Raw genomic sequence first — 12,165 nt, 5'->3', positions numbered from 1 at the left:
CCTAACACAACCTCGGCAACCCTATTTGTGAATGAAGGGTTACAGGAAATACATCGAATTCGCATCAACTTAAATGCATGAACCTTTTACAAAAATGCATTAAACTTGAAAAAATAAATAAATCAAGAATGCTTTTTTTTACCCCACTCTGAAAATAGGTAGAAATACTGTAGCTACACTATCTAAATAGCAAAACCTGAGCGGTAGCAACCTTCAGACAGAGATACATCAGAACAAAGGCTCTATAGGATGTTTTTTTTCCTTCACAAATTCGAAATGACAAAGTAGCAATGGCAGCCGATGTTGAATAATTTCACACAATTTACATAAATACACTGTGCACAAGAAAATCATCAACACAATAAAAACTACAACTTATTTAGATATACTTAGGGAAACCGTCAGTGCTGAGGGTGAGACAGAAGTGGTAGTCCGCAGCTTAGTGGTTGAGCAGCATAGTCATATACGGTATCGTGCTGCTTTGGTCACGCTTCGTTCTGCACCCCTGATGGGTTTCGACATTGTTGAGGACCGGGTAACACGACGAGAGATGGAGGTGTGTTCGGGGACAGCACTTGGTGGTAGGGGTCGGATTGAGGAGGGTCTTTGCAAACTCTACGTTCCCCCGATATGTTTGCAGGGAGGGCAGATTGGGGCAGCTGTAGCCGTTGTATTCTATGCCCAGTATGATGGCTATGCCCCCCCATCTGTAAATCTGAGAATTTTGTTGGATAATTTTTTTCTAACACCCGAAAGGCTTCTTTCCACCTTCAGTAGGTTAAAGGAAAACATATTATGCGTTTTGAATCATGTGATGCAAAATGTATCATACCGGCTGTATTTCTGTATTTTGAAAGTTACATACTGTATCTTGAAAAACTTGATTGCTGACATTCAAATCAGTTTGGGACTATATACAATGGACTAATGAAACAAATACCAAAATATAGTTTTTGGGTGGAATTTTCCTTTAATGTTGTTGAGGAACTTCTAGTGTTGTACAGCTGGGTCGCTTGCTGTGTTGACATATGTAGTGAATATCAGGGGCCCAAGCAATGAGGGCCACGTGGCATGCTCTGTGGGATCAATCGCTACCTTCAACAATTCGCCACTTCTCATTCCAGCCATGCAGTCAGAGTGTTGGATTGATTCACTGGCCTTTGTTATGTGGCTGGTAATTGAGTAGCTCCCTGAGCCCCGATCACTCAGCCCTCCTTGATGTCCCCCTCTTAAATGAACCTTCCAGGGGAAACATAACCTTGGGGGCTGCGTGCTCTTGTGTTACAATATGCTAATGTTGTGTGTTAGTGGTCTCGCCGTGATTCAGAGTAGCATGTTAATGATGTGGCGTAGCATGGGTTAGCATTGTCCAACCCCTGGAAGACTGTGGCAGTGTCCCTATGCCCTATATAGTGCACTACTTTTGACCAGTAGTGCCCTATATAGAGAATAGGGTGGCCTCTGGGACGAAGACTGCATAATATGATGGAGCTAACGGGCGATGAGAAGCCGGCAGACCACTCTAACATTCTTCACAGTGAGCTATAGTAGCTGAACTGAGTGTACCGTGTTGAGTGGCCATCAGAGGCTCTGTAGAAGAGTCAGTTAAGGCCAGTCTATTCAATTATGTACAGTATCGCTGTGATCAATAATGGTGGGAGACTGTTTATCGAAACTGTCATAATTCAAAGTAATGGCAGACCAAGACCCTGCTGAATAACAGTCTGAACTGAGGAGTTTGTCCTATTCATCCTATACTGAGTTTTAGAAGTGCATGATGTCTGAAAATCCATTTTAGAGAATGGATGTTACTTTGTATTATTTTAGGGAATGGTTATTATCACCAAGAGCAAATTACCACTGAATGATTGCACAAGTGAATAGGGCTCACCATCAAAGTGCATTGTGCATTAAAGTTCATGATACAGCACATCAAAGTAAATCATGATGTTATTATCGTCGACAGGAAAAGAGCCTTTACTTACCTGTAAGGTACATCTCCTCTCCTTCTGTAAACATCATCTGACAGCGGGCACAACGGGCACAGGTGGGGTGGTAGTGCTTTCCTCCTGCCTGAGAGACAGAGAGGCAGAAAGGCAGAGAGACAGAGACACAGAGAGGCAGAGAGAGAGAGGCAGAGAGAGAGAGAAAGGCAGAGAGGCAGAGACAAAGAGAGAGGCAGAGAGGCAGAGAGAGAGAGAGCGCGAGAGAGAGAGCGAGAGAGAGAGAGAGAGAGAGAGGGGCAGAGAGCGAGAGAGAGAGAGAGAGAGAGAGAGAGAGAGAGAGAGAGAGAGAGAGAGGGGCAGAGAGCGAGAGAGAGAGAGAGAGAGGGGCAGAGAGAGAGCGAGAGAGAGAGAGAGAGAGAGAGAGAGAGAGAGGAGGAGAGAGCGAGAGGGGCAGAGAGAGACAGGGGCAGAGAAAGAGAGAGAGAGAGAGCAGGGGCAGAGAGAGAGAGAGGGGCAGAGAGAGAGAGAGGGGCAGAGAGAGAGAGAGGGGCAGAGAGAGAGAGTGAGGTGCAGAGAGAGAGAGAGAGAGAGAGAGAGAGGGGCAGAGAGAAAGAGAGAGAGAAGAAAAGAGCAACCAGTGAAGAACAAACACCATTGTAAATTCAACCCATATTTATGTTTATTAATTTTCTTATTTGCACATCATTATAACACTGTACATAGCCATACTATGACATTTAAAATGCGTTTATTCCTCTGAAACGTGTGAGTGTAATGTTTACTGTACATTTTTGATTGATTATTTCACTTTTGTTTATTATATGTTTCCCATGCCAATAAAGCCCTTTGAATTGAATTGAGAGAGATAGAGAGAGGGAGGGAGAGGGAGAGGTAGGGATGGACGAAGAGAGAGATAAAGAGAAAGAAAGAGTGAAGGAAAGATAGAGGAAAAGAGAGTGAGCGAAAAAGATAATAACATCATTGGGAGTGGTTTCAGAAGATATAAAGACGGTTCCAGCCCAGGTGATTTTAGGCACGGGGGTGAGAAGATGGAAGAAGAGAAAGAAGAGAAAAGGCATGGAAGTGATGGATGCTACTCAGACACAGCTCCAGTAATTGGACACTCCAATTCCACTCTCTTCCAAAGCAATTTCATAATCACTCAGCGATTAAGTCCGTTTCAATTAGCCACTGTGTGTCCAAGGTGTGCCTTTTTACAACGTTTTATACACACTCTCCAGTAGATTCACAGTTCACAGACTTCTCATAGAAAGGGACAGGCACATCTGATCTGGTGCAGATAGGAGAAGATTCCAGTAGCTTACAAAATTTCCCTCTAAAATGAAATGCAATTTTAGCAGAGCAGATATCTGTTAAGAGTACATTGCATATTCTACAGTCACCTACAGAAAAACACAAAACGAGCAACACCAATACACCCATACGTTTCTCTTTAGGGAGCGAAATGATTCTGGATGGATTCTAGCAATGAGACAAAGAATCTCAATCATCACATACGAATACACTATAGCGCTACAAATTAAAAACAGTTAGTTCTAACACCACAAAGAGACGGAAAGCGAGCCAGATGAGTCATCTTGGATCATTTGGGTTAAATGCTAAATGTGTTCCTGTAAAGCCTCTGAATGTCTTCCACTCCTCCTAAACTGCATGTCTGTCCGTGTGTGTGTGTGTGTGTGTGTGTGTGTGTGTGTGTGTGTGTGTGTGTGTGTGTGTGTGTGTGTGTTACATTGTCCCACCTTAAGGTGCAGGGGTTGTCAGAAGCCCTCACGTTTAGCCATGATGACAAAGCATTAAAAGCCTCTCTATTTTTAGAGCCGTGACGGCATGCAGTCTGCATACATTTGCTCCCTTGTCTGCACTCAGCGCATTCAAAAAGCCTGGATTGATTTCAACTCAACAGCACTAATCATATGCATGGACATTATGACTTGCAATGTAGCGCTACCTCTGATGGTGTCATAGTGTTTTGTTCATTTGTATTCTTTAGTATGAGCTCTAAGAAATACCAGAGTACTTTACTTATTTCATGTGGTTCACATCAAGAGGACAAAACAAGAGGTTGATTTTCACTTCCCCTCCATGTCTGTCAAGGTTTGTTTCTTTAAAATTCGATCTACTCCAAGATTACAAAACTGGTGTCTTGTCTGTGAGGTAATGAATAGGCACTATACACACTTAATGAAAAGATTGATGCTGATGATTCATAAATCAATCGTTTGTGGTGAAGTTTGTCATTGGTTTATAATTAGTGAGCGGTAGGAAGCAGTGTGAGATGAGGTCTCAGACAGACAGACAGACAGACAGACAGACAGACAGACTCACCTCAAGCACTCTGCCACTGATGTATCTGATACAGGTTGCACACTGGATGCCAAACTGAGCGTGGTAGTCAGTCTCACAGTACGGAATACCATCCCTGAGAAAACACACACACACACACACACACACACACACACACACACACACACACACACACACACACACACACACACACACACACACACACACACACACACACACACACACACACACACACACACACACACACACACAGACAGAGAGAGATAAAAACACACGTAGTAGAGTCAGTAGCTAGTCTTTTTTCAATTATTCAAAAGACACCATGAAAACAGTCCATAAAAACAGATGGATACAGTCCATGGATGGCATGTCGCAGCTAGGTGTGCAGTAAATGTGCAGTGCAGTATATGTAGGAGGATTCTTCTGAGGAAGATACTGTTTACTATAATATATACTACTGGTACTTTACTGGTATCGTGATGTTACCACAGAGTGTACCTACTTGCTGATGTACTCCCCGGTCAGCACAGTGTCACAGGTTTGACACTTGAAGCAGCTGACATGCCACTGCTTCTCCAGGGCCAGGAGGGACTGTCCATGTTTGATCTCCTCCTTACAACCCGCGCAGTCTGAGAGAGAGAAAGAAAGAAAGAGAGAAGAGAGAGAGAGAGACGCCTTTTTAAATATTTCATACACCGCTGAATTCACATTAAAATACGCCTCCAATATGCTAGTGTGCTGATGTGTGGACGGGAGATGGAGGGAGGGGGAGAGAGAGAGAGCGAGGGAGGGAGGGAGGGAGGGGGAGAGAGAGAGAGAGAGAGAGAGAGAAAGATTGAGATGAACAGAGAATAAACAGAGAATGAAAATGGAAGAGCGGCAAGATGGGGCTAAAACAACATTGAACCAAACATGTATTCTCTCCGGTAAGGAATCACAAATGTGCATCAGATCAGATGTGATGTACTATCCAGTACAGATACAGTCCAGAGCATCAAGTAGCTCTACTGGAGGCTGTGGGTGTACTGAGTGGAGGAGAGGAGTGGGCAGAGAGAAGCAGAGCAGAGGGAGTTATGGCAGACGATGATTCATGGCCGTGACAGGGGAAGGTTGCATTTATTGTCATTAATCTTGCCCTGGAGGCAAAACTGCATTTTAAACCTAACCCTAACCTTAACCACACCGCTAACCCTAATGCCTAACCTTAAATAAATTGTTGTTTAAATCCATTTTTACGATATAGCCAATTTTGACTGCAGTTGGCCCATCTAGCGGAAATCGCTCAGTTCTGCCTCCAGGGCAAGATTCATGACAATAAACGTTGGAAAAGGGTCGGGCTCCCATTTGTGATCATTTAAGTTCGACGTCCCGCCTGTCCCCCACTCCTGCTCTCCTCCCAGAGAGAGAGATGGAAAGTCCTACTCCAAACTCACCGAAAATGAATGTATCATCCTTCACACTCCACAAACATCTTCAGTTCAGTCATGCCTGTACATTTTTTCACACTCCAGTCTCAGGTCACAACGGACACACCCAGGGCTCCTCAGTCCTCATTTGTGATGTGACTCTGCAGCCTGCTGTACGGGTGTCACGACTTCTGCCGAAGTCGGTCCCTCTCCTTGTTCAGGCGGTGTTCGGCGGTCGACGTCACCGACCTTCTAGCCATCACAGATCCATTTTTAATTTTCCGTTGATTTTGTCTTGTCTTCCTTCACACCTGGTTCCAATCCCATCAATTACATGTTGTCTATTTAACTCTCTGTTTCCCCTCATATCCTTGTCGGAGATTGTTTATTGTAAGTGTTTGTGTACGTCTGTACTGGTGTGCGTCGGGTTATGTTTACCCATTTATTATTATGTTTTCCGGTGGGTTTTTTTTGTAATAAACTGCGCCATTGGAAACACAGTTATTTCTCTCCTCCTGACTTCTCTGCCGCCAGTTAAACACCCCTTACAACGGGCTGTTTGGTAAACAGGCGTTTCTCACCACTCTGGCTCAGTGCTGTTTGTCAGGGCTACTCTGCCTGGCACACCCACACCCATACTGAGCGTTTAACACTCTGGCTGTTCTCAGATAAAACAGTATCTTCCAGCTAATAACCATAGGGAAATGGGTTTGCTGGACAGGCAGGCAGTATTTCCACCTGGTGACACATGGACAGGGCAGCCATCTGGACAGGGCAAGGTGGCCAACACAACACCACTCCCTCAGGGCAGGTAGGCACTGTACCAGTCCGCCTGGATCCTGGGAGACTCCGTTCAAATACCTGATATTGCCAGTCAAATTAAGGCAGACATTATCATCTATTTTAGGTCATAACCGTGGGACATTGTGTGACAATTTCATTTATTCATGTCTTATAGATAGCCATTAAAAACAAAAGAGACCAGATGCCGAGCAGGGAAGTTGTTTTGTAATCAAAGTTCCCATTCATTTAGGTCATGTATTTTTTATTGAACCTTTATTTAACTAGGCAAGTCCGTTAAGAACAAATTCTTATTTACAACGACGGCCTACCATGAGCCCATGTCTGCCTGATCGCACTGTGACTGGAGGACTGCAATATCAAAGCATGTGTCTGTCGCCAGGTAGATTGATAGCAGTCATTTGCAGATGAGAGATATTATTGATTGATGTGATATCAAGCCCGTCACTCGCTCAGCCCTCTAGTGTGTTACTGCTACTGTACCCCCCCCCCCCCTCTGCACTCCATGTACTTAACCAGGTGTCCAATGTACATCATGAAATCTCTACACGCAACTCAATGAAGATTTAATGGGACTGTAGTAGTGGGGTGATTAACATGATTAACAACTACTGTATGTTGAGATCTATTTGGGGGGGTCCTACTGTATGTTGAGATCTGGTCTATGCATCTCCTGTATGTGCTTTTGTCGCAGATTAATCGACAGATGCTGCTATTGCATCAGAAATTCATGAGGTCATCATCAGGATATAGTGATTCCACTGAGAGGTGCGGTGTGTTGAAGCCTGGTCCTATGGGACCATTGCTGTGCTGTATGACACTGATCGTGTTAAGTCCAGCTGAGGCCCTGTGCTGTGTTATGAGAAGGTTATTCTGATATGGAGACTTACGGCTGGGTCCGTGGATCTTGACCGGCTCGCTGCTGACCAGCGAATGAGAGCACTGCTGACACACACACTTCTTCCCACAGAAGGTCACCCTATCTCCAATAGGGAAAGGCTTTCTGGGAAACGAGACAAAGGAAGACATCAGACATGTATTCTGCCGAACCTGCAACATCATACAGTACGTATACTGTGTAATGACAGCTAGGCAATATTATTTTACACAACTGCACATTTTGTGTTTAGTAATTGTTCATAATGTACTGTTTGGTGGTCCAATTATAATACATTTTGTAAATTCTCCCTTTAAAAAAATGCTCAAAATAAATCCATGAGAAAATCCTGCAGTAGGCTTATGTCCTTTACAGGGGGCGCCATATTTACTTTTGTCCAACAATGACAGTGAAATCAAGGGTCCTGCCAGAGGACAGAGCAGAGATGACTACAGCACAGCAGTGGTACCGTTCTATACAGCCATTCTGGAAGTGTTTGCTAATGTATCACTAACTAACTACCCAACACTGAACAGCTGAGCACCGAGACTAATGATGCTTTGATGTGACTGAAGAAGATTAGACGTGATTATTCCTGCATGCATTTGGGATTATATTATGTTTAGAAAAGCTTTCTTAAAAAAAAAAAACTTTGAGCAGAAGGCGCTTCATTTAGTCAAGGAGGGCAATGTGATTCTCTTTAGTAGCACATGAGAGGGAAACGGCATCAAAGGCCAGACCTCCGTTCTAATCGCATTCATACTGATTAGAAAGTCACTCTCCATGCAGACACACACACAGGCACGCTCGCACATGAAAGAGCGAGGACGGAGCCCCTTTCCAAAATATTCATCAAAACAAACATCTTTAGCCAGTGGATAAAGGAAGTCATGCAACATTTAAAAGCAGAGAAAATACATTATTCCGTTAGAGGATCTGCAATTAAATATGATCATCTGCCAAACTTTCTTATCTTTTGTAGAAGGCATGGACCCAGATAATTTCATAACTCCTTAAACGAACCCAAATATGAATTGATATCATTATTTGTACTTGTATTTTCTTTACTTTATGTTTGTTTGATTATTTTTCTGGTATTGGGGAGGGGCTCTGTTTAAGTGTGGGTGGTTGGGTTGGGGCTCTGTTGAAGTATGGGGGGTTGGGTTGGGGCTCTGTTGAAGTATGGGGGGTTGGGGGTGGGCTCTGTTGAAGTATGGGGGGTTGGGGGTGGGCTCTGTTGAAGTATGGGGGGTTGGGGTAGGGCTCTGTTGAAGTATGGGGGGTTGGGGTTGGGGCTCAGTTGAAGCATGGGGGGTTGGGGGTGGGGCTCTGTTGAAGTATGGGGGGTTGGGGGTGGGCTCTGTTGAAGTATGGGGGGTTGGGGGTGGGCTCTGTTGAAGTATGGGGGTTGGGGGTGGGGCTCTGTTGAAGTATGGGGGGTTGGGGGTGGGCTCTGTTGAAGTATGGGGGTTGGGGGTGGGCTCTGTTGAAGTATGGGGGGTTGGGGGTGGGCTCTGTTGAAGTATGGGGGGTTGGGGTGGGCTCTGTTGAAGTATGGGGGGTTGGGGTAGGGCTCTGTTGAAGTATGGGGGGTTGGGGGTGGGGCTCAGTTGAAGCATGGGGGGTTGGGGGTGGGGCTCTGTTGAAGTATGGGGGTTGGGGGTGGGGCTCTGTTGAAGTATGGGGTGTTGGGGTGGGGCTATGTTGATGTATGGGGGGATGGGGTGAGGCTCTGTTGGAGCATGGGGGTTTGGTGTGGGGCTCTGTTGGAGCATGGGGGGTTGGGTGGGTCTTTGTTGAATCATGGGGGGTTGGGGCTCAGTTGAAGCATGGGGGGGTGGGGCTCTGTTGGAGCATGCGAGGTTAGGGTGGGGCTTTGTTGAAGCATTGGGAGTTGGGACTCAGTAGAAGCATGGGGGGTTGGGGTGGGGCTTTGTTGGAGCATGGGGGGCTGGGGTGGAGCTTTGTTGGAGAGTGGGGGGGTTGGGGTGGGGATTTGTTGAAGCATGGGGGGTTGGGGCTTAATTGAAGCATGGGGGTTGGGGTGGGGCTGTGTTGGAGCATGGGGGGTTGGGGTGGGGCTTTGTTGGAGAGTGGGGGTTGGGGTGGGGCTTAGTTGAAGCATGGGGGGGTTGGGGTGGGGCTTAGTTGAAGCATGCAGGGTTGAGGTGGGGCTTTGTTGAAGCATGGGGGGTTGGCGCTTAGTTGAAGCATGGGGGTTGGGGTGGGGCTGTGTTGGAGCATGGGGGGGTTGGGGTGGGGCTTTGTTGGAGAGTGGGGGGTTGGGGTGGGGTTGATGCGGTAGGGGATCTTATATTTTTTTACCCTCTGTGTATAATCTTTAAATGACAAATAAAGGGCCCCCCGAGAGGTGCAGTGGTCTAAGGCACTGCATCGCAGTGCTTGAGGCGTCACTACAGACCCGGTTTCGATCCCAAACTGTGTTGCAGCCTCGTCCGGGATAGGGGATTGTTTTGCTGACCGGGATGTCCTTGTCCCATTCCGCTCCAGCGACTCCTTGTGGCGGGCCAGGTGCATGCACGCTGACTTTGGTCACCAGGTGTACTGTCCTTCCTCCGACACATTGGTGCGGCTGGCTTCCGGGTTAAGCGAGCAGTGTGTCATGAAGCAGTGCAGCTTGGCAGGGTCGTGTTTCAGGAGGATGCATGGCTCTCGATCTTTGCCTCTCACCAGTCCGTACGGGAGTTTCAGCGATGGGACAAGACTGTAACTACCATTTTGATATCACGAAAATGGAGGGAAAAAATAAAATAAAAAATGTTTTATTTAAATTAAATAAAAAAAACTCCATTTGCACATTTCTCTATCACCGTGAAAAGGTATGACAAACTCTTTCAAATGTAGGCCTGTCCGAACCGTAGCAACCGTAATTGAAGACTTATGTAAATGTAATTGGTTGTGACACAGTGACACAACTAGCCTATTTAACAATATCGTTATGTAGACGACCTGCAAAGAAAAGCGCCAAGACAAATGATTCTTAACAAAACTGTGTAAAGACACATGGAGATACTAAAGCAGACAGGATGGGTATTTAATGCTACAACTCAAAAGGCAAATCCCAACCTCTGCTCTGCATTCATTACACACACACACACACACACACACACACACACACACACACACACACACACACACACACACACACACACACACACACACACACACACACACACACACACACACACACACACACACACACACACACACACACACACACACACACACACACACACACACACACACAGACACACACACCACATCTCTTTGGTGTGTTGTGTGCTGACAGGGTGGCCCTGTGGGCTTCAGTAGTAATATCCGGTGACAGGGAGGCTCACAGAGATATCCACCCTCCCTGGAGTCATGATGGGCCATTGGACAGATCCTGTATCCAGCCACACGGCAGCCAGGCATGCAGGGGAATATGCGGCACACCCGCTTGGCCACAACAGCTAAACTGGGCCAGCAGAGGTGATCTTCATGCTGCACATTGAAACAAACATACTGGCTGCGTCCCAAATAGCGCCCTATTCCCTAGATAGTGTACTACCAGGGCCCATTTGGGATGCAGGCGCTGTTTCAAACATGCTGAGGACGGTGCCGTGTGCTATGAACGACAGACAATACTGTCGAATGTACTCGCGCAAACAACTCATCCTACCGCCTGCATAGTGAGGTTTGGGAGAAGTGCGGATGATCTGTGGCTGATGATGAGTGTTTTATGTGTGGTGACTGCTGACTGCATGAGGGGATGCCAGCTCTGCTGCCGTTACCGAAAGCTACGAGTCAGCATCTCTAGCAGGGCAGGCAGCGCTATTAGGGCAATTTTCGGAAAAGATTCATGTCCCTTAAACATGGACTACTCAGAAACATCATTCAATATCATGTAATGTTTCACTAGCCAACTGACGGTGGTATATTCCCTATCACCTTGCATATCACTGTCAAGCACCTGCCCAAATTACATCTCATAACACCTTACAGTGTGTCAGGTCAGCATGTAATAGCATTGAACTACAGATTGCAAACAGTGCAAAACACATTCATTAACATACACATCTGTGCACCATGGGACATACACGCACAGCCATGTAAGCAGTGGTGCTCTCAGCCTATCAGGGCCCTAGGTGGGGAGGTTACTGTGGGTTAGACTCTAAATCCACCCCAGCCCTGTTGCCACCTGCTACGGCCACCTGCCACCGTGCGTGACCCCCTGCCTGCCCAGACCACCTGGGCATTCCATAGTACAAAACAGCATGCCACCTACACCAACCAACCAGACGCAGGTCTGCCTTGGCACACCACACAGAAAGTCTAGAACACAGAGAGACACGACAGTTGAGAGTGTGGGTGTTTGAACAATAACAAAACAAATAACATAATAAATCAAATAAAAAATGAATAAAATGGCTTAGAGGGCATAATTCAGGTCAAAATTCCCTTCAAGAAATGATAGAAAATGCTAGCGGAGCAGGGGTAGTAGGTCACCTTGTTGCTGTAGGGTTTGTATGTGTGGGGGTGAGGCATGTGGCTTCGCTTGTATGTGTTCATTTGTGTTGTACAGTCGTGGCCAAAAGTTTTGAGAATGACACAAATATACATTTTCACAAAGTCTGCTGCCTCAGTTTGTATGATGGCAATTTGCATATACTCCAGAATGTTATGGAGAGGGATCAGATGAATTGAAATTAATTGCAAAGTCCCTCTTTGCCATGCAAATGAACTGAATCCCCAAAAAACATTTCCACTGCATTTCAGCCCTGCCACAAAAGGACCAGCTGACATCATG

The 12,165-nt window shown here is 46.1% G+C and overlaps 1 protein-coding gene across 13 annotated transcripts in view; it reads right to left on the bottom strand.

Annotated features, from left to right (window-relative positions):
* Window positions 1-12,165, bottom strand: part of LOC129821658 (actin-binding LIM protein 3-like) — a 105,765-nt gene that overhangs the window by 44,480 nt on the left and 49,120 nt on the right. For all 13 annotated transcript variants that reach the window (XR_008754395.1, XM_055879259.1, XM_055879278.1 and 10 more), the window contains exons 4-7: window positions 7,369-7,481; window positions 4,774-4,900; window positions 4,293-4,386; window positions 1,986-2,073 (exon numbers count right to left, since the gene is read on the bottom strand). Coding sequence is in view for 12 of the 13 variants with exons in the window: in XM_055879259.1 (XP_055735234.1) it covers window positions 1,986-2,073; window positions 4,293-4,386; window positions 4,774-4,900; window positions 7,369-7,481 (422 nt within the window). In the remaining variant the exon portion in view is untranslated. The remainder of the gene's footprint in view (window positions 1-1,985; window positions 2,074-4,292; window positions 4,387-4,773; window positions 4,901-7,368; window positions 7,482-12,165) is intronic.

Source organism: Salvelinus fontinalis, chromosome 2, assembly GCF_029448725.1.
Source record: "Salvelinus fontinalis isolate EN_2023a chromosome 2, ASM2944872v1, whole genome shotgun sequence".
Classification (NCBI taxonomy): domain Eukaryota; kingdom Metazoa; phylum Chordata; class Actinopteri; order Salmoniformes; family Salmonidae; genus Salvelinus; species Salvelinus fontinalis.
This window is presented reverse-complemented; position numbering and strand designations above follow the sequence as displayed.